Below are 27,424 nucleotides of genomic sequence, written 5' to 3'. Positions count from 1 at the left end.
TGGTTGGATTCCAATACTGCATATAAGATTATAAAAGATTCGTAACGGGAAGTAATCAGAACTAATGTATTCAATAATACTTTCAACTACATTTGCATATCAATAAATGATCAAAACCTTGACAAGTACTGGAGAAAATAATTATCTAAAAAGAAAAAAAGGAACTAACACAATCGCTTATATGTTTTGTGTTCATAACAAAAGTTGACAGCCACATAATAAACAAAATGAATGCATTATGAGCGTTTAACATTATTTCAAATATTAACAGGATATAGTGTCTAACTTAGTAACTAGAGCACGACATGGGATTTTCCCTCATGTATTATATGGTATTATGAAAAAATGTTCGCATATACTCTAGAACTGGATGTCAGACAAACGATTTTTTTGGTAATATAAGTATCACACTTCTTTGGGAACAAGGATCATGTAAACATCGTATATAAAAAAATATAGCTATTTTTGTCGGGATAAATAGAAGTTTCTTAATAGATGCAGTGGTGGTGGTGCACAGTATATAAATCTTGTGTTATGACAAATGAGTAAATTTTATTCTTTTTATATCAATACCATAATGTCCAGCAAAGGGAGATAATATGAATTTATAAATTACGTTTATGAAAAAAAATGCTTAACTCGATTGATCTGCAAGAGCTGTTTTAAGAATAATCAGTATTTAACTTGTCAATGCTTTCTAAGACTATGCTGATATGCATAATACAATTTAGTTATATTTTACAGATTATTTCAAGAATTGGGAAGTTCTTCTAGACACATTGTCGCCTAGATTTCTATGGAATGGATAAACTTTTAAGATTGATGCAGGAGTAAAGAATCACTGGCGACACATTTCCCTCGGTTTCAAATCTTATTAAAGATAGGCTATTAAATTTTCTTGTAAGATAGATATATAGATAGAAATACAATATTTTACCCCAAGTGCAAAACCGAATCGTGTTATAGTCTCATTAAAATATATGAAGTACATCGAAGAATATGTGTTGAAAAGTTTAATGAAATAATATGATGAGAAAACAAGCACTTAATGATTGTACATGTTTTGGTTAACTATTTAACTTCTGTGGATTACATTGTTTTTTACAAAGGGAAATGATTTTTCGGGTTGTCAGGTCACCATAAAATGGCATCTGGTTTTGCTCGGGGGCGCGAGAGGTGTTGCACATTTAATTACCTCTCATGAACAGACTCAGTCAAACCGAGTCTGCTATTATTCTTCTTGGTTGCATTCTTTGCTTCCAAAGGATCTTTTTACAAATTTTATTAACTATCACAACAGCAATCTTTAAGTGTCATATGGCGGCTGTAAAAAGTCTCCCCGTACTTGGATTCAGTATTGTTATATTTTCTGGTCCTTTGGGATCATGGAGTTCATTCAACATGTGTAATAGAGTTCCACTTAAGCCGGAGAGGTGTTGCACATTTCATTACCTCTCGTGAACAGACTCAATCAAACCGAGTCTTTTATTATTCGTCTTGGTTGCATTCTTTGCTACCAAAGGATCTTTTTACAGATTTTATTTGGTATCTTTCTACTCCCCCTCCCATGACGGAGTAGGGTGGAGCAGCTGCCTCGCTGACCGGGAAAGTATATTCATAAATGTATGTTTTCCGTGTAGGAATTAAAGAATTGATCGTTTGTATGGCTAACGTTGAGTTGAACGGGTTTAAGTTATATAGATGATTTTACAATTTTGCGTTACAGTATAAATAAGTACAGTTTTCAGTTTACAAATGTAGTTTGAAAAGTAGTATTAAAGTACATGCACGATTGTGTTGGTGTTAAATCTAGAAAATGTGTTAACAATGTAGATGCATTGCAATACAGATAGCAAATCCTAAATGTGAATTTATGTTTTTGTTCTCCTTTCTTTCCTCAATTTACTTTGATTATGGGATAAATAATTTGATTACGTTTGAGCGTAGCGAATTAGGAAATAAAATGTATTATTTATTTATTAGCAGTAAATTTACTAACAATACTTGTGAGTAATACAGTATGCTTCACCTGTTTTCTTGTCGCTTCCTGCAACTTTTTATGCTATTTCAGACAGATATCCTTTCTGCATCTGTAACATTATAAAACGTATTAGCGTCTGATGGCCCTTTCACGCTTCCGTAGAATGAACATTTATTACGATAAATTCATTTTGAAAATATTTTTGAAATGCCTAGGCCTGCAGCTCTCAAATGCGGAAATATCTGACATCCGAGGCATATACTTACACTTTTAGACAACATCAAAAAGGACCTTTTGAACGATTTGTCGAAGTTCCAAAAATCTCCATATACCTTTGCTCCATTATGTACCTTGTTGTGGGATTTGTGTTTTTTCCGAGTGCAAACTTTTTTTTCACAGATGAATAGCTCACATGTCGTGCTAAAGCCCAGTCATTTTTGAATCGTAAGAAAGTGCTGAAAATTGACTCCCCATTAGCAAAAATAAGAACATGCAACTGAGATGACCCCTATGCGTGAAGCCTGACTTATAGACCAAATTCACCAATGCAAATTTATGCGATTTTCGTTTTCAAGTTTAGCCTGTGTACTTTCATTTTCTTTAATTCCGGAAAAAGCTGACGATCGTCTGACGTCATTTTCTGTGTTGTCAAAAACATACGTATACCTGACGAGATTGTATAAAAATGAGCCGGTAATGAAGTATTTCGACCCCCATAGAATAATGAACTCCGGTCATTACTCTATAGAAAAAGTGACCCCCCGGTCATAGCATTATGACCTCCAGATCATAGTACTATGACTCCCCCACGTGAAGTAAACTGCACCTCACGAAGAATATTGACTCCCATTAAAAAAAACGACCCCCGGTCATTTGGTCAAATTTAGTGATAACTCATGTATCTAAGGCCTAATTGCTGCATTTAATGCCCCCACTCGGGGGAGGGGGGCATATAGATTTGCCCTTGTCCGTCCGTCCGTCCTTCCGTTTGACCATTAGCCCCAGATACCATCACTTGACACAGAAATCAGAGCATTCAACAACGGGAAAAGGGATTCTATTTCTAGACGCTGTATCTTGGTGTATACATTTTTTTCATGTCCCGGTCATTATTCTATAGAAAAAATGACCTCCGGGTCATAGTATTATGACCTCCAGATCATAGTACTATGACTCCCCCACGTGAAGTAAACTGCACCTCACGAAGAATATTGACTCCCATAAAAAAAACGACCCCCGGTCATTTGGTCAAATTTAGTGATAACTCATGTATCTAAGGCCTAATTGCTGCATTTAATGCCCCCACTCGGGGGAGGGGGGGCATATAGATTTGCCCTTGTCCGTCCTTCCGTTTGACCATTAGCCCCAGATACCATCACTTGACACAGAAATCAGAGCATTCCGCAACGGGAAAAGGGATTCTATTTCTAGACGCTGTATCTTGGTGTATACATTTTTTTCAGGAAAATAACAATTCACAATACGTTCACAAAACACACCAGTGTCAATAATCCCTGCAAACTTCGGTATGAAGTAATTCTTCAGAAGAAAACTGCACAAGAAACTGCTAGCATAGAACTTAGTATTAATAGAAGTTGCAATACTTAGCAGTGGCAGTAAAGTACGGTAGCGGCAACAATAGAAAGTAGTAGTAGTAGTACTAGTAGTAGTAGTGGCGGAAGTGGTAGTGGCAGTTGCAGTAGCAGCAGCAGTAGCAGCAGAGGAATAAGTGACAACAACAACAGCAGCAGGAGAAGAAGAGGTAGATGTACAAGACGTATTAGTGGACGCAGGTATAGTAGTATCAGTAGTAGCAGTTGTAGTAGTAGTAGTAGAAGTAGTAGTAGTAGTAGAAGAAGAAGAAGATGTACATGTAGTAATAGCAATAGAAGTAGCGGCACCAGTAGTAGTAGTACAATCAAAATGTTAACTATTGGCAATGGAGGGTATTAGAGTTGTAGATCAAGTAAAATTGTCCGTTAGGTTTGGTGGGGATCACTTTTTAATAGATATTATCGTCGAAAGTCTTTTTAGGAGCCGGTGATTTACACGGAAAGAGTAACTTTTTTAAATAGAATAATGTCCGGGAATCGATATTGTATGAGAGTTCGAATGTAGTAATTTCGGCAGTGAGTATTTTACATTGAAGGAGTCACTTTTTCAATAGAATAATAACCGGGGTCGTTATTCTATGAGATTCGAAGGAAGTCATCTTTAGAGAATCTGTATTTTACTAGGATGGGTCAGTTTTTCTATAGAATAAATGACCGGTGGGCCGTCATTCTATAGAGTTTTCAAAGGGAGTCAGTTTTTTATAAGGGGAGTCCTAACTATATGCCGTTGCAGCAGGTCGAAAAGACTCGCATTTACTAACTGTTATAACACAGAAGACAGTGTGCATTGTCAGTTTATTCGACCCACGCTATTTGTATGAATAGCTTGTATTTGCTCAAAGAAATCGTGTTTACCCTTGCAATTACTTAAACTGTACTCAAGTTTTTCAAATACAAGTGTGTTTGCACATTGTATGTACTGTCTGGAATCTATCTATCTGTCTTCGCATACTGCTTAACTCCCCTTTCGAGTACTAAGTATTATTAGCAGATGCGCAGTCAGTGCAAGAGAAAGATTTATACAAAAGTATTAACAGTGAGATCTCAAAGTGATAAAGTGAGAATGAAAAAAGTTAAAAGTGTTAGATATACAGACAAGAGTAGTAAAATCAGGTTAAAAACGCACTTTGCTACAACTCATTGCATGTAACTATGTTGGTATACTGCCTGCTTGAAAGATTCGAGCGTAGGCAGGAGAACAACTTCCGATGGAAGGTTGTTCCATAAGACCAGAGTACTTGGAAAAAAGGAAAATTTGTAGTAATTGGAAACTGTATGGATTTGTCTATAGGCCAGGGTGTGTGGGGGTGGGGGGGGGGGGAAAGGGTGACGAGTCGGTCTCCCTGGTCTCTCAAAATATGCTGGGACAGGAATAGCTACTAGTGAATGGACAATTTTGTAAAACATTATCAGTTTTGCATCAGTTCGTCTGTTCTCCAAAGATCTTAAACCGAGAGAATTTTGCATACCTGATACACTGTCATATGTGGAATAGTTGTTGTATATCCATCTGATTGCTCTTCTTTGTACAATTTCTATCTTATTGATATTAATTTTAGTGTAGGGTGACCAGACTGTGGATGAGTATTCTACCTGTGGCCTGACAAGAGTTTTATATGCTATTTCTTTAACCTTCTTGTTTTAAGTTTGTATGTTATGTTTGTTAGTCGTTTGTTAGGTCTACACCAAGGTATTTAGCATCTGTTACGGTTTCAAGGATCTGGCCATGCAATATATAATCATGTTGTATTGTATGTTTATTTCGTGAGATGTTAAGGACCTGGCATTTACTTGGGTTGAAGTGCATTTTCCATTTACTTTCCCATTTCTGTAGGGTGTCAAGATCTTGTTGTAACCTATTGCAATCAGTTGTATTATTGATAATAAGACAGCTGTGTCATCAGCAAAAAGTCGGACCTGGGATTTTACATGATCATGTAAGTCGTTAATATATAGAAGGAAGAGGAGAGACCCCAGGACAGACTCTTGGGGCACACCAGATGTCACAGGAACTTCAACAGATTTCTCGCCCTCAAGAACCCCCCCCCCCCTTTTCCCGGGTTCTGCCTATTAAGAAAGAGGGAATCCTGTCAAGAGTGCAGCCTCTGATACCATGCTCATGGAGTTTGTAAAGCAGTTTAGTGTGACTAACTTTATCAAAAGCCTTGCTAAATTCAAGGAGAACAAGGCAGTCTAAAAGACAGCTATATCCCCCGCCGCTGGTATGGATAGTGGCTCAAACCTTTGACCTGAGTTGTGACATTGACCTTGAGCCACCATGGCTGACTCATGGGTTCTGCACATCGTCTTGATGAGATGATCATTTGATCCAAGGTTCATGATTATCCTATAAGGGGTTTAGGAGATACAGAGCAGACACGAAATGGAAGGCTCAAACCTTTGACCTTGAGTTGTGACCTTGACCTTGAGCCGACATGGCTGGCTCATGGATTCTGCACACCGGGTGATCATTTGTTCCAAGTTTCATGATTATCCTTCAAGGGGTTTAGGAGATACAGAGCGGACACAAAATGTTACTGTATGACGGGACGGAAGACGGAAGGACGGACACCATTGCTATAACCACCATCACTCGTGGCGGGGGATTAATAAGGTCTGACTGCTGGCCTGCAACAAGGGTTCTGGCAAGGTCATCAACCAATTGTAAGAGTTGCGTTTCACATGAGCGGCGCTCTCTGTATCATGTTGCAGTTCATTATAGAATGTTGCACCTAGTAAAATGGGAGGAAATATTTGATGCAATGTGTTCTGTCAGTTTACAAAGAATACAGGTTAATGTGATAGGACGATAGTTGGATGGATCACTCTGAGGTCCTTTCTTGTATAGAGGGGCAACATTTCCTTTTTTCCAATCTGATGGCAAAGTACCAGAGTCAAGAGATTTTTGGATAAGTATTTTAAGGATAGGTGCAATTTGGCAACGAAGTTCTTTAAGGACAATTGGTTTGATGTTGTCAGGACCAGCAGCTTTATCAGTTTTAAGATTTGCCAACAGTTTGAGGATACCATTTAGACTTACAGAAATATCAGACATGGTGGGATACTTACTTTTGAAATGAGTGGGGAGTTCTGAGTCACAAAGTTTGTCCCCGATATTATGCAGACATGATTGTCCGAGAGAGAGGGGATTTAATGGAGTGAAAACAGATTGAAATTGGCTATTGAGGATGTTTGCTTTGTCAGTGTTACCATATTTCAGTGAGCCACTGGAATTATCTAATAGGGGTGCAATACATTGTGTGTCTTGTCTAGCATTTTTAATTAGTGAGAATATTTTTTTTTTGATCAGGATTAAGGCCAAGACTGTTAAGGCCAAGGGTACTTTCTAAATTCGTGTTGTAGGATGCTTTAATCTTCTGTGTTATCAAATGTTTAAGTGCTAGATGTCTTTTAGTCAAGTGTCCCATTCCAGCGTGTTTAGCCAGTCTGGATAATTTATCTCTTTTTCTAATTAATCTTTTAATTTCCATGTTTATCCAGGGCAGAGATCTTTTTCACTGATATGTTTAGTTGGAATAAATCTAAATTTATATTGTAACTTTTTCAATAAGACTTTTAAAACTAGCCCAAATGTCTTCCACAGTTTTAGACTCGTGATCAAAAATTAACTGCTGGCATTCTTGTTCTATGTAAGTTCTGAATTTGTTCCAGTCTGCTTTTTTGTAAAGATGTATTTCTCTTGGCTTTTGTTTATTCATTTTTTGTTTAACATCAGATGTTGTTTCTACAATGTCAAGATCTGAGATGTCAGGAAGTGTGCGGATGGTGTTAGTGAGTGTGAGATTTGATGTTAAGAATAGGTCAAGTGTATTATCTAGTCTAGTGCTTTCTAAAACCATTTGGACTAGGTTGAAATCGTCAAGAATATTTATAAAATCTTCATATATTTGAGGGTACGGGCAGCCATGTTTGATTGATGGGGTATGTGTTTCATCCCAACAAAAATAAGGGTAGTTAAAATCACCAAATACCCAGATGTTACCTTTTAGAAACCTGTTTTGCTCTAAAGATAATCTTAATTGTTCAGCTCCATAAATGTCGGACTCTCTCGGACGGTAGAATGCGGAAATATAAATTGGTTTACACTTTGCCATTTCCAGTTTCACCCATAGTATTTCACAGTCAGTGGCTAGTTCTGGTTCTTCTGTTGCAATTAACGTTTGATGGACTAAAATAAAAACACCGCCATCTTTGGACCCAGATCTATTCATTCTGAATGGTGTGTAGCCCAAGGACTGGAGAAAAATTTCAGCATTGCAATGTTCGGAAGAAAGCTATGACTCCGTACCCACAATAAGGTCGGATTTGTGTTCATCTATGAGAGTATATAGTTCATGTTTTTTTTATTAACTATAGATTGGCAGTTAATATTTAATATCTTAAGGGGATGAGGGTGTTTGCTTTCACGACAGGGGACTTTTTGGTTTATTTTTGGATGTTTAGCATGACAAGTGGACTCGTCTCTATTCAAGTTTTCGAGGACAGAGATACTGTTTTCAGATACCAATGAATCAATAGTAGTGGAAGAAGTATTTGAAAAATTTTGTTGGTCACAAATTGTGCAAGACCAGGGAACGAAACATCACACTGAACCAGGTTATTATATAATGAATTAAAAGTGTAACAGGAGACAAAATTTTGTACTCTGAAAGCCCCAGGTTCGATCAATTTTTCATAGTTTCGGAATGATTTTGAAGAAAACAAAAGATCCACAGTTCATACTTTTTATTGGTTAACCTTCTTATTGTTAAATTTCAACAACTCAGTAATAACAAAATCAAATGTCTGATTTCTCAAATACAAAACCCTGAAAAATAAAGCAGATAAAATTTCCTAATATTATATCTGGGGGAGAGAGAGAGGGAGGGAGTGGTTCAGGCAGGTCAGTGAAAAGGAGGTAAACACTTTACCTTTCGTTTCGGCGACCAAACACAGAATAAACCTACCACTGGGCAAACCTGCCTATTAATTAGCCTAATCTTCCCGCCAAAAACGAGGGACATAGTGAAAGTAAGGTAAAAGTTCTGAATGTTCTAGAAATCGTGTACACAGTCAATATGAGAAATTGAAATTTTAAAACTATTGACCAACCCTGCCCTGACAACTGCACCGAAAAAGCAAGAATCATGAAAATTTATTAATAGAGCTACAGTCCAATACTGGGTAGTTTAAAGGTGCAAACTAATGATCAATAATCTCCTTCTCAAGGTACTGGGATAAATTATTAGTTGAATCCTCGATGTGTCTTCTTCGATCGCTGGATACCGATTGCCCTCTCTGTCATCCATCAACCTATTTATACCTCAGCAGACGTGCTATTTTTAGAACTTGTTTCTGATTGGTCCAAATTTAAGCATAGCGTTTTACAACGAGTACTTACTCTATCAAATATCTGGTTCCCTTTAACTTTTGTATATGGCATAATGTGTGATGCCGGGATCCAGTTATCCACATAATGAACCCAAATCATCCACAAATGACCCAAATTCTATTATTTACAGTAATTCAACAATAATTATAGCAATGCTGGCATGGAAAGGGAGTCAAGCACTATCTGTGCTTCATGTGTTACCTTATCAATATATCAAACATACAAATTATTCTGACACCAAGTATAAAACATCGTTTAAGTGAGATATAGAAAAAGTGACCATCATTATACATGTATATAGAGCAGTATCAACATATGGCATGGATCTTTAGGGAGAAAATGCACCGAAAATTGGTTTGAGTAAAAATAGAATGCAAAAATGAATTAAGCTGCATGTATCCCAGTGAATGGTTAACTTCATGTAAAGAAAAAATTAACATAATTTTCATTATAAATAAATAAAAAAAATAGATCTAGTAAGTAATAGGTGCTGAGAATTACTCGCAAACGAAACCCTGTAATGTTTCCTTACACCCTGCAAGACAAGCAACTGAAATCTACCGATACCGCTAAATACTTAGGTGTTACACTAACTAAAGACTTAAACTGGTCTGAACATATTAATACTATTTCCTCTAAAGCAAACAACTCTCTTAAATTCATCAAAAGAAATGTTCAGACAACATACAAAAAGGTCAAAGAGAAAGCCTATAACACCTATGTCCGTCCACAACTCGAATATTGCTCATCCATCTGGCACCCCTGGCAAAAGTCCCTCTCATACAAAGTCGAAAAAGTGCAAAGATCAGCTGCACGGTTTATCTTTTAAATTAACGACTATAATTATACAAGCAGTGTAACCCAGATGATTAACACCCTAAACTGGCAAACTTTAGAACAACGGCGAATACAATCTTCTCTCATCTATTTTTACAAAATCCGAACGAATCATGTATGCGTCGACCATAACCATCTAACTCCGACCAGAAACCTGAACTAACTAATTCCACAGTCCCGTACTCAATACCACATGAACTCCTTCTTCCCCCGTACAATCAGACTATGGAATGGCCTTCCTCAATATGTACAGTCCAGCCCTAGCCTCAACATATTTGCTGAGCGGCTGGCTACTGTACATCTGCAGTAACTTCCTTCACTATGTTTTTAACTTAGCACCTGTAGTAATTTTTATTCTTTGCACCTAATGAGTTTTCTCATTTCTAACACTGCCCAGACAAGCGCCTTCCAGTCATAATCGTTAATAATTGTTGGAAGAATCATGTAGATGTAGATGTAGATAAAAAAAAACCTTCTTGACGTTGTCGCTTGTGTGCTTTTAGTGAGACCGGGATTTGTTCGATTAAATTTTAAGTAAAATATCCTCAAGGAGAAATCAACCACAACCAAGAAGTATTTCCCTCAAAAAGTCAACAAAAACAACAAAACAACAGGGACTGTCTCAGCCTTTAAGGTCCCATTATGTATTTATCTGAGAAATCCTTCCAAGGAGGAACATATATTTCTCCCAGAAAGATGGAAGAAGTAAGTAATATTTGAAATTCGAATGAAATTGCCAAAACATTTTGCCATTTTTGGTGTCTCACTCGGTCACCAGTCACTGTCCTACAGACATGACTAGACACTTGGGGTTTTGACAAGCTGATATCAGTATTGGTCAGCAATTTTCTGCATATTACCATCACACAGGCATATCTGATGAACATGAACAAGTTTCCTAAGTATCTTGTGGCATTTTAAAAATACAGAACCCTAATATATCGACAGGTACAGGCCTTTCATTTGGCTTATCGGGATGACTTATTTTATGATCTCATATTTTTTAGTTGTCATTCTTGTAAGCCTTACCCATATCTGCATTTGGCATTATCCTGTTGGCCTACTTTCCAGGATAGAATTTGACTGGTATATGTTTTATTCCGTCGATTTAGCAGACACTCAGTAAAAAAAACCAATTTAGTTTCAGACTGGTTTCACTTTATCAGGTCCCAGAAAAGTCACAAATTAAATCTAGCTATATATAGCTAGAAATAGCTATAAAAACAATAACAATTTTTTAACATATGTGTATATTAAATGTTAAATAATTATTATCCCATTCAAATGGTTTATGAGACAGAAGACAATCACAAAGGGTATCAAGACGTTTCACCTCCTAGACGTTTCTCCCCTAGACTTTTCACCTCCTGGTTGTTTCACCCCTAGATGTTTCACCCCCTGCTTATTTATAGTGATTAAATAGGTGTTAAATGATCTACTGTTATACTTGATTGATCTTTGATTAATGTTAGGTGTTGAGCAGTCTCAGATCAAAGAGGCATAACAGCAGAACTTTAGCACATACTTAATCAACATATTCAGCAACATTGATTATTATTTGGAAATAAAAAATGATGTTTATTAAGTTAAATATTTTAACAAATATGATTAAACCTCTTTTTAGATAATTTAAACTGAAACTTTAACTTAAATCAATCATACTTTTCATATTCACATGGGGGGTGAAACAACTAGGGTTTTGGGAGGTGAAACAACTAGGGGTGAAACATCCAGGGGGTGAAACGACTGGTATTCTCACAAAGAATGGAGATCTATGCAGTTTCAGTTTCAATACATTTTGCGAATTTCTGCGATTAGTCATTCATAAATTTGTCTTATACTACGATGATTATCACAAGTGAAAAATTCAGTGATGATTTATTGCAAAATACTGCCACAGTTATTGAAAATGTGACTACAAAGATCTTGGATTTTGTTATTGTCTTTCATCATATAAACCTTTTGGATGTAATTATGACCATTTTGCATCTTGTTTTCACACATTTTGCATTATTGGTATTGGGTTTATAGCTACTTCTAGCTATATATAGCTAGATTTAGCTATATAGCTATATTGTGACTTTTCTGGGACCTGTTTATTCCATCAATGTTTACCAGACGCATGGTTAAAAATAGAATGACCTTTATAACGTAATGATCATGTTACTCATGACGATATTAATTTCGCGCTTAGAAAAAAGCAAGTTTCTATATATTATTACCCCTGTTTTTTCATGCCAGGCCACATTTAAAAAAAGTCTTTGTTTGCTGTCACCCGACCCTACCTTTTAAAGTTGGGTAGGTAGGTAGGCAATTCTTTTTTTTTTGTGGGGGATTATACTTTTACCATTAGATATAATATTATGATAGTTATTTACAGAATATTTTCTGCTGTAAGACAAAGGATGAAATTAAATAATACAATTTAAACTTTCTTACTTATTATATTGCTAACTTAAAATTTGTGCAGCACTTGTCATATCGCATTTTTTTTTTAACTTAAATAAAAAAAAATTGACCAGCATTTTTGACCAATAAAAACTTTTGAGGCGCAGCACAGCAAACAAATATATTTTTAATTTTGGCCCCAGTGATTTTGCGCTGCATAGCCACATCAGCTTTCCATTTGATATTGCCATGACCGGTAATAATATAATATGTATGGATGGAAAGATTTTTCAGGGCTGAATTGATGGACACAAATAGCATGTGTGTTTGTGTTGGATTAAGTTAGATCAAATCATCCGTAACAGGGTCACTGTATGTAAACAATTGGGGAAAAGTTTTGTAATCTTGAGTATATTTAGGCCTGATAGAATATGGGGTATTTTTAAAATGCCACAAGATACTTAGTAGAACTCCTAAAATATTTGCACCAGAGTTACTGACCTTGTGTCATATGATGAGGATGATGATCTGGACAAATTAGGAAACTTGTTCATGTTCATCAGATATGTCTGTGTGATGGTAATATGCAGAAAATTGCTGTCCAATACTGATATAAGCTTGTCACAGCTCCAAGTGTCTGTGGTCTGTCCATATAATGTAGAATCTAGTATCCCGTTAGTTGCTCAACAAAAGCGTGTGCCTGGTAACATGAAATGAAACCTGTTTTTCTTCTTCCATATACTTGTCTTTTTTCTAGGCATCTCGTATTCTGATCAGTGGTGAACCTTTGTTATGTGTAAGTTGACTTTAGGCTCTGCCAGTCTGAACTGAGACTGAAGGAAGCTAGAAAAGGCTGTGCTTTCATAATTTCAATGGGTACATTAACATGATATGTATTGATATGTATAAAACTATGCTCTTTTATCTTTACAGGAGGACAACATCTTCAATGAAAGACTAAGAAAAACATTTTATTATGGCAAACTGCCTGGAACAGAAAGGCCATCCTTACCTGTCACTGGTAGGTTGCTTTGAAGTGTTCAGAGGGGTTAGTTTTTAAGACAACCCTTGTTCATGGACATTTTATTTTGATTTGAAAAACAATCAAAAACGTGATAAAATGAAAAATAGGAAATAAGGAAAATGCATTAGGTTTTAGCTTGACTATTCGAAGAATACAAATGTAGGTAGAGCTATTATTGGACTCTCGCCCATGCCGGTGACCCGATTTGGTTAAGTTTCTGTATGTAAGCTGGTGTCTCAGTAACTACTAAGTCTTGTTGGAATGGATTGAAACTTCATAATTATGCTTATTCACTGTAATAAACTGACTTACATTGCACAGGATCCATAACTCTGTTTCGATTTTATACAAAATTATGTCCCTTTTTCGACTGAGCAATATTTGGGAAATTTTTTGTATGTAAGCTGGCATCTCAGTACCCACAAACCGGAAAGGATTTAAACTTCACACATTTGTTCACTGTGATGGTCTGATATGCAGTGTACAGGTTCCATAACTCAACTTTAAGGGTCAATTTCACTCTGTGCCAACAAATTTGCCAATCAGAAAAAGTTTGTGCCAGTGGCTCCAAAGATGGAACCAATGGTCTGTGAGAGGCGACATACCACTTTTGTTAGATATAATAATACTTACAGGTATTCAGTAACAAACACATACAGTTATTAAAATTTATTTCAATCATTTAGATACCTGTTAACTGCGTCGGCAACATCAGGTGCGACATTTCTTTTCATTGTTTTAAATTTTCTGCAAACAACATGCGCGGATCCAGAAGGTTGGTGGGTGGGGTATCTGGGCCCCCTGGAAAATCCTAAAAAAAGGAAAGAAGAGAAGAAGGAAAGAAAATGTTTTTTCGAAAAGGTAACATTAGGACCGCATTCAAAGTGTATGTGGCTGCCGCTACATACGACCCCAACGTAATTCATATTTATGTTAATTATCTCAAAGAAACAAAGAATTTTACCTTTAAGAAAACTTAATATTATTGTTTTTCCCAAATTTAACAGGTGAGCTCATAAAAATAAGGGGTGTATTGTACATAAAATTGCAGTGGAAAAGGTGTTCTTAAATGCACCTAAAATGCCCCAGAATGCTTGAAATGAAGCGCTGAATTTCAAAATTTTCAGGGGAGGGGGCATGCCCCTAGATACCCACCCCCCAGCTGGTCAGCTACTTTTCTATTTCAGCCTGTTCAACAAAGACTTACTGACAACCCTGTACTTGTAAACGGCTAACATTCACACAAATTGCATCAAATTATTTAGTGTATAAAGACACGTGGAAAGGGTTAGGTTCGACCCCCCTCCCCCCTGAGAAAATTGCCTGGATCCGTGCATGAACAACATTAACCAATGCTGCGTAATTATCTAATCAGCTGGGTAATTAAACTCGTTAGTTAATCCAATTATACAATTAATTTGACCCCCAAAAGGTCAAAATGTCACTAGCTACTCAAAACACTCATCTCAACTGTCACACAGGTGAAAGATCAAATAGCTTAACTTTGTGTCCACTCCATATCTTCTGAATCATGTGGAAGATTTTAAAAAAAAACTGGCATTGAATATTTACTTCACACAACCCAGGTCACAGGGTCCAAGGTAAAGGTCACACATGGAGGTCAAAGGTCAAACTATCTTAAATTTATGTCCTCTTGATATCGTTTTAACCACTGGAAGCATTTTCATAAAACTAACATCAATTATTTAACTCGTCTGTACAACGTGCAGTGTGCATAACCCATGTCACTATATTCAGGGTCAATGTTAAGGTCACAACCTTTTACTTCTCTGTATCAAAGTGGCATCTGGGGGTATTAATCGCTTTTATTGAAAGCTCTAGTTATGTTAACTTTTCAGACTTGTTGGTTGATTTCTACAATGATGCTGCCCCTCGGGAACTAGGAAAGCTAGACAATTACCTGGCTGCATCCACGTCAAGGTCGGCATGTATTTCACCATCATCTGTCATGGCTGGGATGGTGTACGTGAAGCGACTGAAGAAAAAGCAGCCAGAGTATCTCACACAAGTGTCATCTTCTGAGCTCTTCCTTATTTCTATGGTAATGTTTTTAGATAAAAGTAAATTAGCATAAACAGTGTTCTCCTATAGCCGGTTTTTCAATGACCTCTCTGTGGTTGAGTTATTAAAGTCACTGGTTTCCAGTCACTTGCCCCACACCTAGGGCATCTGTAGGTTCAAACCTTGTTCAGGTTGTCGTGTGTTGAAGTCATCCAGCTGGTTTGCAGAGGGTTGATGGTCCTACCAAAAGTCTGCCCATGCTGGAAGTAAGGCCGAGAGAGTCACCTGAGGTCTTTATCTACAGTTACTGGAAAGGACCCTAATTGTTTGATTATTAACCCTTACCTAGTCCAAATAATTCGCCGTCAGAACTAAGTCTGAGATATTTTCGTGAAAGGGCAGAATCCCTCTCTTTACGTCAAAACCAGTAAAGACCTTTTCTATGGTGAAAATAGATTTAGGTTAAAACACAGTCAGGCAATATACTTAAAAGATGAAAACGTAAAACAAAATAAAACTTTATTATTTTATAGTTTAAACATAATTTACAGTAAAACGCGTTAATAAAGGGTAAACACTTATGTTTCATTTGGCTACCTCACTGTATTTACATGTCCGCCATTACACTCAGTACAGCTGACAGTGCAGTTGGTTGTTATCGATCATGTGACATGAAGCGGAGCCATGTAAAATGTGTGTAAACTTTAGGGTGCATTATTCAAAACAGTGACAAACTCGTGTTTTGTCATTTATTCCCATAAACATCAGTTGGATGGAAGGAAAAAATGAATATTCTTTCCAGATACACAATGTATCTTAAAATTTTGTTTTTTAATAGTTACAATGCGATTTAAAAATTGCTGCATAGAATCGTTGCGGAAGGTTCACCACAGAAAAGGTCCTTCCTGTGTTGTATGTAAAGGTGAGATATTGACCTGTGCAAAAATTATCACAATATTGCGACTCGCATAAAATTAGTTGGACTAACCCTTACCCTGCTAAATTTCTATAATGAACTTGTCCATCTTTCAATTTAGACAGTACCATTAACTGATATAAGGGGTGCATACCAAAAAGATACTGACTGAATGGCGAACAGTGCAGGTCATGATCAGACTGCACGGATGTGCATGCTGATCATGATCTACACTGGTTGCAAAGGCAGAATCAGTTGTGTCCAGCATGATAAGGGTTAAAAATGAAACTGTACCTGATTGTACATGTAAGTTTCTTTTGTTATATCCAGATGATGGCTTCTAAGTTTTTGTATGACGAAGGTGTAGACGAGGAAGTCTTCAATGATGAATGGGCAAATTCTGGCGATGTAGAAACAGAAGATGTCAACCAACTGGAACTGGACTTTCTGGCGGCAATTGTAAGTATCTAGTACTTTTATTTTGATTGTAAAAATGGGACTTTCGGTAAAAGCATGGATCATCAAAGGTCGCAAGGGATTGAGATAGATTCTTGAGTGATCCACTGTTTCAAGTGACCATAACATAGAAAATATAAGAAAAACTGCCTGGGATCACATAAATTTCTTGAGTGAGTCTGGGTTTTCGAGTGGTGTTTGACTGTAGTTTGAGTTGTCAGTTTTCAGTTGTTTAAAATGTAGAAGCATGTATGCACTGGTAAATCAAGGATGTTTGTGGGTTATTAATTTTCGTGGTTACGTCTGTCCGTGAAATTTAAAGCCCAGGGAAATACCTGTTCATTTGATCTTTAAAATTTGAAATCCATGAATAAGTATTCCTAGGAAAATCACTGTTTTTGCCAGAACCACAAAATTTCCCAACAAAGTAAAAAAATGTAATACTATAGTACAGTATTTTACTGGGATTGTTGAAAACGAAACAAACTTTTAAAATGTAGGTAACATTTTGAGGCCAGTTCTGGTTCTTCCCAGGAAAGACATCTTCGTGTGTATCGGTACTATACACCAGGCTCGTTAAAGAATCCAACTGTCTTATCACAAAGAGCTAGGTTAAGTTAGCCAGATAGGCCTTTATCTAAAATGATTTCTCTCTCTGTGTCTCTGTTCTGGGGGCTTTGTCTCATTCTATCCCCCTGGTCAGATCGCTCTGTGTCTGTACAGTAGAGGATGAATTTGGTGCCCTGAGTGGCTGCCTTAGTGCTATGTAAAGTGCCTTTGAAAAGAGCGTAATAAATCTGGTATGATATAATTTAATAATAATATATATTGAAAAAGCATTGAGAATGATGATGTGTGTATATAGGGTGTGACTTGAAATCCAAGGAAAGTTTTATTTAATTGTGATTCTAGTTTTTTCAAAGATAGAGATTAAGCTTGGTTCATATAAACTTAAAAATTGTTTATACTTGTTTGTAAACAAATGATTTAATGCTTTATGATATACTTCTACTTAGAAAAGAGTTAAGTAGATTTTATATATTTTATTTTCAGGATTGGCAACTGTTTGTTAGACCTGAAGAATTTTCTGACATGTTACACAAGATTGAGAGAAGGCAAGTAAATTAGTTTGTTAAAGGAGCTTTTGTGCAAAACTTAATGTATTTTGGGAAAAATAGATTTAGGGCAATCTTTGCCTATAAACTTTGTTTAAAGAGCTTAGTGGCGGGGGGTTATAGGAATGGTCTCTGTCTGTCCTTCCGTCTGTCCGTAACACTTTTGTGTCCGCTCCATATTTCCTAAACCCCTTGAAGGATTTTTATGAAACTTGGCTCAAATGATCACCTTATCAAGACGATGTGCAGAACCCATGAGTCAGCTTTGTCGGCTCAAGGTCAAGGTCACAACTTAGGGTGAAAGATTTGAGCCTTCCATTTTGTGTCGCTCTATATCTCTTAAACCCCTTGAAGGAATTTTATAAAACTTGGGTCAAATGATCACCTCATCAAGATGATGTGCAGAACCCATGAGTCAGCCATGCCGGCTCAAGGTCAAGGTCACAACTTAGGGTGAAAGGTTTGAGCCTTCTATTTTGTGTCCGCACTGTATCTCCTAAACCCCTTGAAGGATTTTCATCAAACTTGGGTCAAATGATCACCTCATCAAGACGCTGTGCAGAGTTCAAGAGTCAGCCATGTCAGTTCAAGGTCAAAGTCACAGCTTAAAGTCAAGGGTTTACCCTTTCACTATCCATAGCAGTGGCGGGGGATTTAGCTGTCTTTCAGACTGCCTTGTTGTATATATGTTGCGAATTTTCTTGTATTGTTTCTTTTATGGTGAAATCAGTAAAGCTTGTGTGTGGATTTGAAAGTTGCGTTAGTCCATGAAAAATGTAATCCCAGTGAAAATAACCTTATTAATTTGCATTTTATCTTCAGAAGATGAACTCCTCAGACTTATATCCCCACGAAATTGCCATATTGGCCAAAACCACAAAATTACATGCATGTGGAAAAACATGATTTCACAGTACGGTATTAAGGATTGAATTAAAACAAGGACTGGAAAAAGCCACTTCACGTCCACCAATGTAATCACATTGAAACAACATACCTTTTAAAACTGATATTTCTTTTATGTTTTTCCTGTGTTTAGGGTTGCGTTAAAACAAGGGCGAGAGAGAGGTTGGTTCTCCTACACAGATTTAATGGTGCTATCACAAGACTTAAAATTTATGAACTGGAATGACCTTGTATCGGAACTTTCGACTGTAAGTAATCTGTATTTCAAAATCATCTTTATTGGTAAAATGTTGACTTACACCACATGTCACTTTTATGTGCCTGGACATGTTTGTGTTAGATTTTGTGGTAGTAAATTGAAACTTAATTGTTGAATATAGTATGGCCATTTTGTTAATGGCAAAAGTGAAAGAAGAAAGGATAAAAGCTGTCTGGGGTTGGGACAAAGCTTGACTGAGTTATGCTGAAGTTTGACCGAACTGTTTTGACAGTCAATTATTGAAAACTTGGGAACTTTGGTAAAGAACAACCCTGTCTTTCTGTGTTTGGTTTTAAATGATGTGTCTCTTTACAAACTGTTTGTTGTACTTTACAGGTATTTTCGGCAACCTCACTCGCTTACTTGGCTGGCATATTGACAATGGTTGGATCCACCATGTTGGGAACAGCAACATCCTTGACCTTGATGAATACTGGTTCAACTGTCCTTCCGCTGTGCATCAGAGCCCTGCCAGCACTGACCTTGTACCCAGAACTTTCTCTGGAACCCAGAAATCCAGGGTCATTGGTAGAGTTATCAAGGTCAGAGGTCATTGGCGTGAATAGTACAGAGTTAAATGACATTTCTAAAGGTCATCTTGAAAGTCTTCAGGAACTGAACGAAAGTAACCCAGGTTACCTTGGAGACAGAGACACTGTCGTGGAAAATGAGTCTGGAAATGACCTTGACTCGAAGACGGACACAAGGTCACAACACAAAGAACAAAATGGACTGCTAAACGGATTCCTACCCCCTTTTCTTGCCCTTGTTACTCTAAAAGATACACTATTAAACTTTGCATACGGTGCTAGGCTTTCTTATGAACCGAATAAGGACTCTGATCAAGGCAAAGTTGAAGCTAGAGATTCGACCAAAGCCCCAGAAGAAACCAAAGAATTCTGTTCATCTGGCCCATGTCTTGTCGACTCCTGGCCCAACTGTTGGAATGTCTCCATGGAAACGGACTGGTTTACAAAAGGAACTTGGACTGAGCATAGTTGTCTTGGTGAAGCAAGCTGCTGTTCTCATTGCACGCGAAATATGAAAATGAAAGATCGTCCTGGACTTGATACTAATTTGTTGAAAGGTGCTGAAATTATTCATTGTTGCTGTCGCCAAGGAAACACGGGCAACTCGTGGTTGAAAGGTTCATTACACACTGGCATGCTGGACATTAATTTGAGATTTGCGACACAGTCAATCTATCCAGTGTTCGTAACAACATGAAAACTAGGCTTACAACAGATTTTTGTTTCAGATTTCCATTTTTAGTTGTTTTGTTTCCTTTTTTAGTCAATTTTGAATTAAAGAAGAGTAATAAATTAAAGTTAAGTTTATTTAAGAGTTGTAAAAGTTAAACAGAAGTTTCATTTTTACTATTAAACCAGTATAATTGTTTTGTTTTCTTAAGGTAGTTCTGCACGTTTGATAAGCTATAAATAATGACATAACATCATATATCCTGAAAGCATAGAATAAAGCCTGGATTCTGGGAAAAGAAATGAAAATTATTTTACGAATTAATGGCCACAATTGAATAAATTTTTTACAACAGCAACATAACAAAAGTCAAAATACATCTGACACATTAATTAATTCCAGAGAATGTCCTATACAGGGTAATCAGCTTGAAATGTGTGCATCTTTTTAATCATGGGCAAATATCAAAAACAAGCACACGGACATACTTTTTATTCCACCATACTAAAGGCCATATGTTAACAGCTGCAAGAAGTTATACATTATAAAAATTTTCTGTTAGCGAAAATGTTACCGAAATTGTGATTTTCCCATAGACCGCCACTATGAAAATCGTGTGAGATCAAAATTTTCATATCTGTGTAGCAAAATATCGGGCACACGGCCCTATGTTTTTTATTTGCTGAATTTTCTTAGTATATTTTGAAGTTTTCAAAAATCAAGGCTTAATCAAATTCTACATTGTAGAAAAAAATATGGTCCAAACTACCTTAAAGTATGCAAGAAATTATTTTAACCTTTGAAACAAAAATCTGTTGTATTAATAAAGTGTATGTCTAATCAATTATTTAAAGCAGAGAATGACATGTTCAAAACTACAATATCTAAAAAATTTAAGCAAGAAAATAAAATACCAGCTTCATTTTTTGGATTCAGATATTTTTGTACTTTATAAATCAATCTTTTTATACATGCTTACTTATTAAAAGAAAAAGTTATACAAATTATTTGAATTTGAATGTATCATGCAGATTTCTTAAATACGAGATCAGAAAGGATGTGCCAAAGAAACAGTGAACTGATTAGAATTCACATGTATTTAACATTAGTCCAAATTTCTGCTGGGAAAAGTTGTGTATCCCTTTGGATATCTCTCTGAAAACCAGGCAGTTACCCCTTCCTACTTACACTTATGTACCTTAATTTCCTTAAACATTTTTCCTAGTAGGCTTCATCAAAATTGTAAAACATTATAAATTTTTGACATATACAGCTTTTCAAATATAAATCCAAACGGATAAAGTTGTGTTTGATTCCTGACTTGGACAATTTTTTAATTTGTAGATTTGGCATTTCTCAGATAGTTTAGAATTGAAAACTCGTATTCTAATGTTCATATTATGCACAGACTTCAATTTTAAAGAAAGAAAATTTTTAGCAAAAATCTAGAGGTCAGAGCCTTTAATTGATTAGATATATTAGGAAAGTAAGGTACTACAGTATATACCAACTAATTTGACCTATACATTTTAGGATTTAAGCAACATATAAAAAAATTGTTTTATTTCATTTCCGTATAATCTATTATATATGATTACTCTCTCTGAAATTCGAGAGTAAATTAATTATTCTCTAAACTTTCATAACAGTAAGATATAAAACAAACACAGAAAGTAGGAATAAGGCTAATATTTGGCAGTAAGTATCGATTTACATTATATATCAGCACAATACACGTTTTATTCAACATTCATCGTTTCCGGTTGTCGTAGTCTTGTTGGAATGGAATGGAAAACTGAAACGAAACTAACTTAGAATTGAACAAAATTTCAAAGTAAACTAAAATAAAAGTAACAAGTAACTGTACACTGCTTGGACTGAAAAAGAACTATTTCTAGAAATGATTAAATGTAAAACCATCAACGTCATATCCTCTTGAGTAACTCCGCCTGTGAAAGAACTGTATGTGAAAATGAAAATAAAATCAAAAATAGTAGAGTAAGAATATTTTTATTCTCGCTTAGTGTCCATAAAGATGCATACAACTAGAAAATCGTGTATAAAAATCTGAACTATTATAGATCGATTGATAAGAATGCTTTAAACCTCTTAAGCATATGGGGAGGGTGGGTAGGGCATACACTATTGTAAACTTCACTGCCAAATATTTAACCTCGAGATGAATTAAAGTTACGTTGTAATGGTATATATATATACCCAATACACAAATGCACGATAATCACGAGACCTGAACTACTGTAAAGACTGTTAAATTAGCAAAACGGTAAAGACTGTTATTGTCGTACCGAGAATAATTTCATACAATTTTATTATTTATCAAACCTTATCTGACACTGCTGAAGCTTCTGGAAACTTGTTTTTCATTTCGTTAGGAAAACTAATTGGTATTTCTGCATTGAATCTTTTGGCCTTAGTAGTAAGGTTATAAAATTACGTGAAGGAAAATCAGAGTATAATTTCCAAATTTAGAATTTGCATTTGGTTATTTGGAAAATAATAACATTAAAATTCCTTAAATGCTGAAAAAAAAAATCATTCAGACTTCCTTAAAGGGAATTCCTATAGTTTTTTATGCGCATCTTTCTGCGCAGCCGACACTTTCTATGGAAAACTGAACTGAAGTCAACATTTGTTGAAACATGTTACAGACAATCTTAAATATGAGGAATTTTGAATGAAATAACATTTTTGATAAGTTATATCAGTAATCAAATGTTGATACTGGTTTTTGTTGTATTGACAAGTATCATGCCTGACAGGTATCTTGCTATTTTTGTGGTTGTGTTTTCACATCGCAATTTAGTACAAAGACAGTGTTGTTCATATAATGTAAGATAATTGATTTAGTACTGATAAGAGAATATCACCTTTCAGATTATTTAGTATTCAATTATAGAAAGAATTAGGAATTTTTAAAACTTTTTTTTAACTTTTAGCAGACATACATGTAATCAATTTGGCCAGGTTCGCGCCATTTCCGTCCGAACAGGTGTTGTATTCTAGCGGTCTTAACATAAAATTTAGCCTGGTGACCCATACATTTTTAGCCATTTTTATGCTCACAATACAATTATCTATACACAAGAAGAAAAAGAAAAAATTCTATGAAAGAGTTTTTTCAAAATTAAAAAAAATATTCTTCACTATGGGTATTTTTCATTGAAAAAAGTTCACAAAAGTAAATATGAAACAATATTTGTTTTTCATTTGTACCCATTATTGTAAGGATAGAGTATTACAAATACGACTATGATATCAAATAAGTATATAATAAAATCTGCAAAAAGAAAAATCCGTATTTTGCTTCCTGGATGTATATTTTGGTTGGTATTTATAAAAAAGCAGAAAATTATGAAAATGTTGAAAAATCGCTGGCAGTTTCAGCAACAGTGGGTGTGTTCAAAACAATTTTTCACAAAAACAAGCCTGGTGACCTATTGTTTTTATTTGTTCATTGTTTTCAGCACAAATTTTCCTATCAGTTATGTGAATTTAAAAAAATTCTATGAAAGGAAAAAAACTATAGGAATTCTCTTTAATTCTTAACAAATAAAACTTCTACACTGAGCAAATTGACTTGTGTTTATTTTGTTTCCATAGATTTCCCACATTGACAACAGAAATGTTTATCCTTGCGTCGACCAGTCTATGCAGAACAAGAAACTGTTCAGGCACGTCTCATGCACTCCCATACACAGTATGTAATCTAAAGAGTGAAGGCAAAAATTTAAATAGAGAACTTCTACCTTATGCAACTCAGTATTTTTAAAGATGTCTAACTCTACCCCTTCTGTTTCAAAGGTGAATTCACTTTGAACAGCAAGAAATCGCTTATTAAATGAAATTTTACCACTTAACGATAAATCAATAATAAGTCTTGAGAGAAGTAAAAACTTAATTAGAAAAAAGGAAAATAAGGAAAAAAATATGGTCCCAGTGGGGCTTGAACCTACGCCCCCCCCCTTTTATAGGATTGGTCATGCAGAGTAGATGACCCCTATTGTTTTTAGGGTCACTTTGTTAAAGGTCACGGTCACATGGGCCTGAACATGGAAAACCATTTCCGATCAATAACATGAGAACCACTTGGCCCAGAATGTTGAAACTTCATAGGATAATTGGACATGCAGAGTAGATTAACTCTATTGATTTTGGGGTCACTCTAAGGTCAAGGTCACAGTGGACAGAACATGGAAATCCATTTCTGGTCAATAGCTTGAGAACTATTTGACCCAGAACCGTCAAAGGTCAAGGTCACAGGGGGCTGAACATAGAAAACTCTTTCCAATCAATAAGATGAGAACCACTTGACCCAGAATGTTGAAACTTAATAGGATGATTGGACATGCATAGCAGATGACCCCTATTGATTTTGGGGTCACTCTGTTAACGGTCAAGGTCACAGGGACTTGAACATGGAAAGCCATTTCTGATCAAAAGCTTGAGAACCACTTGACCCAGAATGTTGAAATTTCATAAGATGATTGGACATGCAGATTAGATGACCCCTATTGTTTTTACGGTCTCTTTTAAAGGTCAAGGTCACAGGGGCCTGAACATGGAAAACCATTTCCGATCAATAACACGAGAACCACTTGACCCAGAATGTTGAAACTTCATAGGATGATTGGACATGCAGTGTAGATGACCCCTATTGATTTTGGAGTCACTTTGTTAAAGGTCAAAGTCACAGTCAGAGTCGCTCCTGTCCCCTAATGACTCCTTGCCTATACAACTATGCACTGGGGGAGACGTGTGCTTTTTAGCTCACCTGAGCACAAAGTGCTCAAAGGTGAGCTTTGGTGATCGCCCTGTGTCCGTCGTCCGTCATCAACAATTTGACTGTTAGCACTCTACAGATCACAAGTTTGGTCCAATCTTAATGAAACTTAATCAGAATATTACCCTCAATAAAATCTTGGACGAGTTCGATATTGGGTCATCTTGGGTCAAAAACTAGGTCACCAGGTCAAATCAAACGAAAAGCTTGTTAACACTCGTTTGGCCCAATCTTAATGAAACTTGGTCAGAATGTTACCCTCAATAATATATTGGACGAGTTCGATATTGGATTATCTGGGGTCAAAAACTAGGTCAGCAGGTCAAATCAAAGGAAAAGCTTGCTAACACTGTAGAGGCTACATTTATGACTGTATCTTCATGAAATTTGGTCAGAATGTTAATCTTGATAATCTATAGGTCAAGTTTAAATCTGGGTCAGATGGGGTCAAAAACTAGGTCACCAGGTCGAATCAAAGGAAAAGCTTGTTAACACTCTGGAGGCCACATTTATGGCCCTCTTGTTTACAAAAGCATCTTCTAGTTTTCTCCAACTCGCAGGTCCGCCTGTGTTTTCAAACTGACTGAATCTTTCATGCACTTACAAAACATCCGCACACTATTACTATTAACAAGCCAAAGGTTCATTTAAGCTTATACAACATATTCCTGTTCTACCGAAGCCTCCATCATGAGTCAAAAGTTTGTTTCCGTTACGATAGGGACGGATCCAGTGGTAACCATGACTATTTGACTACGAAACCAACGAGTTTGAGTACGAGCCCCCGCTCCTCCAAAAAACAAAATTACTAGTGTATGTGTGCTTTACACTGACAATCAAAACCAAAACAAAACAACAACAACAACAACCACCACCCGCCCCACCCCCTACCAAAAAAAAACACAACAAAAAAAGATAGCTTCTGGAACTGGAGCATCTTCCGTATCTTGCACTACCCTCCCACTAACAGTCTCACCGGTGGCGACAATAAATAAGCTTACAAAAAACCCCTAACAAATAAACAATCAGAAATATACAAAAAATTGTATGTTTCTGTGCCTTTCATGCGTTTATGTATGGAATCCTGTTTTGTACATTTCCTACCCACATCCTGCCTCAAGGAATGTCTGAACAACCAGCGAAGAGTCAGTTTGATGACGATAAATGTCACGGTTTTGTAACGGTGGGAACGGAGTTTCTGGTGTTGCGGCTTCCCCGAGGACCGAAAATGATTTATTGTGATTAATAATGATACTGAGCAATGACAAGGCCCGAGGTTATGAAACTGAAAACTCCAACACCAGACTGGTTGTTTAAGTTACGTTATTGACCAATGGAAATCCTGCATTCTAAGACGGGTCTAAAAACGGAGTCCTGGGGGTGTATTCTTAACATGGAGACTGATTTGTATCTCGCTGTATCTTTTACATCTGACATTATAGAGTTACAATTGCTTTTGTCACAAGAAGGTGACTAGGGGCGAGATAATTGATACAAAAATGTACTACAGTTGAAAGAAAAGACAAAAATTACTTGATATATTTAAACATATCTTTTAATAATGAATAAAATGTTTCCTTTATAATTTTTATGTCATGCATGCCCACAATAAAATTTAATGATAAAGCTGTTACTGGGAATATAGAAGTTGCTGAATGTTTCGCAGTCAGACAGTTTCTGTAAATTCCTGTCCACTTTTATTATGGCAAAAAAAATAACCGTAGATTTGAAAGTAAGTAATACAAAAAAGACCGGGAAATAATATTTTAAGTGCGGTATTATCAAGTTTTTAATGGCTAAATATTTTTTCCTAAAATTAATCTGGTTAACTTTCAAAATCAAAAAGAAAAAAAAAACATATTTATTACTTAGCACTACAAAACGATATACATGTATTTGTTTGTTTGGAACAAAACGGTTGCTGCAAAGTTCACTCCTTTTACGTCGGAAAGAAAATGTTTTAAGTCAATTCTAAGATGGGCCATAACACCCTATGCCTTTACTAAGCCGTTCAAATGTCCGTAAGAAAACAATCCTGCCATGCAACCAAGCGAACGTCCCGAAAAACCCGCGCAAAATGGTATGGCGAAATTATTTCGTACCAAAACGTAATTTTTACTTAAATATACAAAGAAAGTTTATGGTCGAGTTATTATTTTCTATTTTTCATTCTTTTTTATCTTTTTTACCCCTTTTTATCTCAAGACCTTTATCTTTCCTTGTATCAGAATGTCTCAGAAATTTTGGTTAGAAAGCACAAAAATTGGTATTACTAACTCAAACTAATTTTCAGACCGCAAGTATAGGTTTAAGTCAGATGTTTTTTGTTGTTTCGTCTTTTGTATTTTTTTTTATATTTTTTTTTATCTTTTATATATGTATAATTGTATTTTTTCTCATTTTTTTTTCATGACAAACCTATACTCGCTTATAACTATGTATAAAGAAAAGGGTAAACATTTTCTAAAATTGATCGATTTAATTTTTCAACAATAAAAGAAAAAAGAGTCGATT

At 36.0% G+C, this 27,424-nt stretch overlaps 1 protein-coding gene across 1 annotated transcript; it reads left to right on the top strand.

Annotated features, from left to right (window-relative positions):
* Positions 1-10,370: 10,370 nt before the first annotated feature.
* Positions 10,371-22,662, top strand: LOC123538947 (protein CNPPD1-like). The gene is made up of 7 exons (XM_045323373.2): positions 10,371-10,528; positions 13,145-13,232; positions 15,095-15,297; positions 16,504-16,632; positions 17,683-17,744; positions 18,784-18,898; positions 19,246-22,662. Exons 1-7 carry the CDS (start codon positions 10,466-10,468, stop codon positions 20,134-20,136), a joined length of 1,551 nt encoding a protein of 516 aa, XP_045179308.2. The 5' UTR covers positions 10,371-10,465; the 3' UTR covers positions 20,137-22,662.
* The last annotated feature ends 4,762 nt before the right edge of the window (positions 22,663-27,424 follow it).

The sequence above is a fragment of the Mercenaria mercenaria genome, chromosome 18 (genome assembly GCF_021730395.1).
Source record: "Mercenaria mercenaria strain notata chromosome 18, MADL_Memer_1, whole genome shotgun sequence".
Classification (NCBI taxonomy): Eukaryota; Metazoa; Mollusca; class Bivalvia; order Venerida; family Veneridae; genus Mercenaria; species Mercenaria mercenaria.
This window is presented reverse-complemented; position numbering and strand designations above follow the sequence as displayed.

Coding starts and splice junctions, on each gene's coding strand:
- LOC123538947 (XM_045323373.2), top strand. CDS start 10,466: ATGTATTTATCTGAGAAATCCTTCCAAGGAGGAACATATATTTCTCCC. Junction 10,529..13,144: donor CTCCCAGAAAGATGGAAGAA/GTAAGTAATATT, acceptor TTATCTTTACAG/GAGGACAACATCTTCAATGA. Junction 15,298..16,503: donor AGCTCTTCCTTATTTCTATG/GTAATGTTTTTA, acceptor TGTTATATCCAG/ATGATGGCTTCTAAGTTTTT.